Source organism: Apodemus sylvaticus, chromosome 10, assembly GCF_947179515.1.
Source record: "Apodemus sylvaticus chromosome 10, mApoSyl1.1, whole genome shotgun sequence".
NCBI classification, from domain to species: Eukaryota; Metazoa; Chordata; class Mammalia; order Rodentia; family Muridae; genus Apodemus; species Apodemus sylvaticus.
In genome coordinates this window covers 49,806,640-49,810,612 of record NC_067481.1, presented here as the reverse complement: position 1 = coordinate 49,810,612, position 3,973 = coordinate 49,806,640, and the positions used below count along the sequence as shown (strand labels likewise).

Sequence of the window (3,973 nt, the reverse complement as noted above, 5' to 3'; positions counted from 1 at the left end):
ATTTGCTCATCAGCTTTCTCATCTATGACTCCTAGTAACACTCAACACTGGAAATGTTATCTTCACAGTTATATGGGAAGCAAACTACTGACAAACAGTGTCTGGGGTTTCAGTAGACATTTTTCTTCCCTTAATGTCAGCAGATAACTGTGAAATATAAAATTTGCTAATGAAGACAAATTAATCATTTTAAGGGGAAGATTTAAACAGTCAGTCTTTCTGCAAGGCTTTCTGATTCATTTGTCAGATATAATCTATAGTGAGTTTTATTGAGGTCAGATTATCTCAGAAATCCATGGCAGCCATACTATATCCACATGTAAGTGTGCTTAAAGGTAGAAAATGATTTCAAGAGAAAGTAAGTGTAAATTAAGGTCATTTTTTAATAAATCAGTTTCTAGATAATGAACTGGCAAATCTGAAAACACTATGTGGACTGATATCCAGAAACACACCTGAAACTAAAGAAACTCAGCAGCCAGAGTCTTTTCTTCCTTGGAAGATTGCAGATTTTTCATCAGTATCTTCACTTGTATATATAAAGGCATCACATTACGCCAGGTAATTTGACTCACTCAAAGTGTACTGGGCTAAATGTTAACTCAATTGCATAATGTATACAATATTAATAGATGGACCAAGCAGAGATAACACATAAAATTAGTGAGAACTTGGGTAAGCATATTGGAGAAGGAGCCTGTATAAGACTAGCATAGAAATGTTTCCACACGTACAAAATCTGCAACCATATTTTTTCTTAGCATAGTGATATCAATGATATCATATGACTGAAGTATAAAGATATGCAGAGCATCTTTTGATTTGGTAACATGAGTAAGTCTCAAACACAGAGGTCTATAATAATGTCCCTATGTGAAAATTATAACACAAAGTCAAAACCAGGAGTAAAAGACAAAACCAAGAAATTCTTTGCAGGGAAGAATTAACAGTGGTAGATATTCTAATTTCATAGAGAATTGGTGTCTTTGAAAATAACATGACTGCATTTTCTATTGTAAAATGCACCTAATAATATTAATGATATATTGGGCAAATTCAGTCAACAAGCAGAATATCCTCACTGCGGGTCAAAGGCAGACAGGCCATTCCAGAATGGAGTTTACAGTATGTTGGAGTCAGTTATAAGAAACTGACTGAAGCATTGGGTATAGGGTGAGTACCAGACACAGTAGGGGAAAGGTAGAAGTTCTCACCTACTCTAAACAGATTTGGGAGATTTATCTTAGAAAGTCAGAGCTGCTGAAGTAAGTATAAATGGTAATCAAGGAGAGTGGGAGCAAATAGAAGAAATTGTCAGGCGAATGGAACATGAGGTGTGAAAGGCAGAGCACTGTAAAATACACCCTAAAGTCCAGCATAGCTGGAGAATATAATACAGAGTATTTGTGTGACCAAATGTGACTGTGGAGGTAGGGAAACTTACGGACATCAATGTGAAGTGTGTCCCTGAAAGAAATTTGTGTTTTAGCATCTAAGCACTGAGCATCCAAAAAAGAATTAATTAGAATGGAAGGATGATTTGATTTCCACTTTACATGTAAAGAGCAAAATATGGCTCTTTTAGGAATGAATAGAGGTTGAGACTCACAGAGTGAATTGAGATATGCATTCAATAGTTCAAGTGGGATAATAGTTTGTCTATTTTAGTAACAACTAGGATAAAGAAAATATGAACTTCAGGATCTATAGCATTTATTAATGGAGTATTAATAGTCAAAGAAATGAATGAATGAAATACAACTCTCAGATTTCAGCTTTGATCACAGATTTCCTTGAATGATAGGTAAGAGTGAAGAAAGATGGGAAAGAGTAGGAAGAGGCTGAATGTGGGAGTTTTGTTTGGAATATGCTGTGTTTACAAGGCCTGCAGGACACTCTAGGGAAAATTCATTCATCCTTAGAAATCAGAGTTCTGAGGATAAGACAGAACAAAATCCATCCTGAGTCCTAAGTTGTAATGTAAACCATTCAACTTACTGCTACAGATTTAAAATCATAAAATAAGATTATCTTCACTAAGATCTAAGGAACATTAAGATGGAAGAAACTAAAAGAGGTGAACCAAATCATAATCACTGTGGTCACATAACCAACTCAGAAATAAGAGAAATGCCAATACATTTTGTATCTCAGATAAGAGTAGAATTTAAAAGATGAAATATTAAAACACATATAAGAAACCAAAGAATTTATTGTTATAGAAATTCTAGCTCTTTGTAATGCAGAGATAATGTGATTAAATGAAATTATTGTAAAGCACTTCTCTTACATATGTATTAATTTTTATTATATATTTACAGGTAGCCCACTATTCCCCTTAAACATATTATAGGAAGATAGATCATGTCTGGAAACAATGAGACAGCCATCTCTCAGTTCCTCCTCCTAGGTCTGCCCATCTCCCCAGAGCACCAGCACCTGTTCTACACCCTGTTCCTGGCCATGTACCTCACCACTGTCCTGGGGAACCTCATTATCATCATCCTCATTCTACTGGACTCCCATCTCCACACACCCATGTACTTCTTTCTCAGCAACTTGTCCTTCTCTGACCTCTGCTTTTCCTCTGTCACAATGCCCAAGTTGCTGCAGAACATGCAGAGCCAAGTTCCATCCATCCCCTATGCAGGCTGCCTGACACAAATGTATTTCTTTTTGTTTTTTGGAGATCTTGAGAGCTTCCTTCTTGTTGCCATGGCCTATGACCGCTATGTGGCCATCTGCTTCCCCCTCCATTACACCAACATCATGAGCACCAAGCTCTGTGTGAGTCTGGTGGTGCTGTCCTGGGTGCTGACCACATCCCATGCCATGTTGCACACTTTGCTCTTGACTAGGTTGTCTTTCTGTGAAAACAATGTGATCCCCCATTTTTTCTGTGATCTGTCTGCTCTCCTGAAGCTGGCCTGCTCTGATATTCACATTAATGAATTGGTGATATTGATCATAGGAGGGCTTGTTGTTATACTTCCATTTCTACTAATCATAGTGTCTTATGCACGCATCATCTCCTCCATCCTCAAGGTCCCTTCAACTCGAGGCATCCACAAGGTCTTCTCCACTTGTGGTTCTCACCTGTCTGTGGTGTCACTGTTCTATGGGACAATTATTGGCCTCTACTTATGTCCATCTGCTAATAACTCTACTCTAAAGGACACTGTCATGTCTATGATGTACACAGTGGTGACTCCCATGGTGAACCCCTTCATCTACAGCCTGAGGAACAGAGACATGAAGGGAGCCCTAAAAAGAGTCCTTCAAAAGAAAACTATCTTTTGACTACAATAACTACATTTCAGATGATTTTATAAAGTAATCAAGTAGTATAAAAATGCTCAACCCTGAAGAGCAAACACAGTTGCTACTACACCTACTGGTACTACTTCTGCTGCTGCTGCTACTACTAATAATAATAATAATAATAATAATAATATTACTATTACTAATACTATTACTACTACTACTAATATTACTACTACCACTACTGCCACTCATGGTGTTGTTCATTGCTGCTTTTTGCTTGCTGGTTGCTAGTTGCTGGTGGCTGGTTGTTAGTTTCTGGTTGGACATATTCTAGGAATAAGATCAAAATCATCCCAGGGAACTCAGAGCCCCTAACCAGCAAGTAGTCTAAGGAAATCCACTAATGAGGCAATGAGATAGATATAAATACTTTTGTTTTTAAGGATGCTATTGTTGTGTTCATTTGTATTTTTAAATTTTGAATTTTAAAATGTTGTAGATATGCACTTTTATTCTCTATATGAAGTCAATTAGATTAGGTGACCTGATTTGTTTTGCACCTGGAAAGTCAAGCTCAACAACCTTCCACATTACACAGTTGAAAGACATGAACCCATGTTTGAAGCATATATGTGATTATTTTAACAGTTATTTTTATTTCCTCCCACTACTGAAAGAAGAGATCCAATATTCTTTTTAGATTCTTAGC

General features: G+C 36.9%; 1 protein-coding gene across 1 annotated transcript; it reads left to right on the top strand.

The window, feature by feature from the left end:
* The first annotated feature begins 2,364 nt into the window (after positions 1-2,364).
* Positions 2,365-3,300, top strand: LOC127693979 (olfactory receptor 1468-like). Its single transcript, XM_052195307.1, has one exon. It carries the CDS (start codon positions 2,365-2,367, stop codon positions 3,298-3,300), a length of 936 nt encoding a protein of 311 aa, XP_052051267.1.
* The last annotated feature ends 673 nt before the right edge of the window (positions 3,301-3,973 follow it).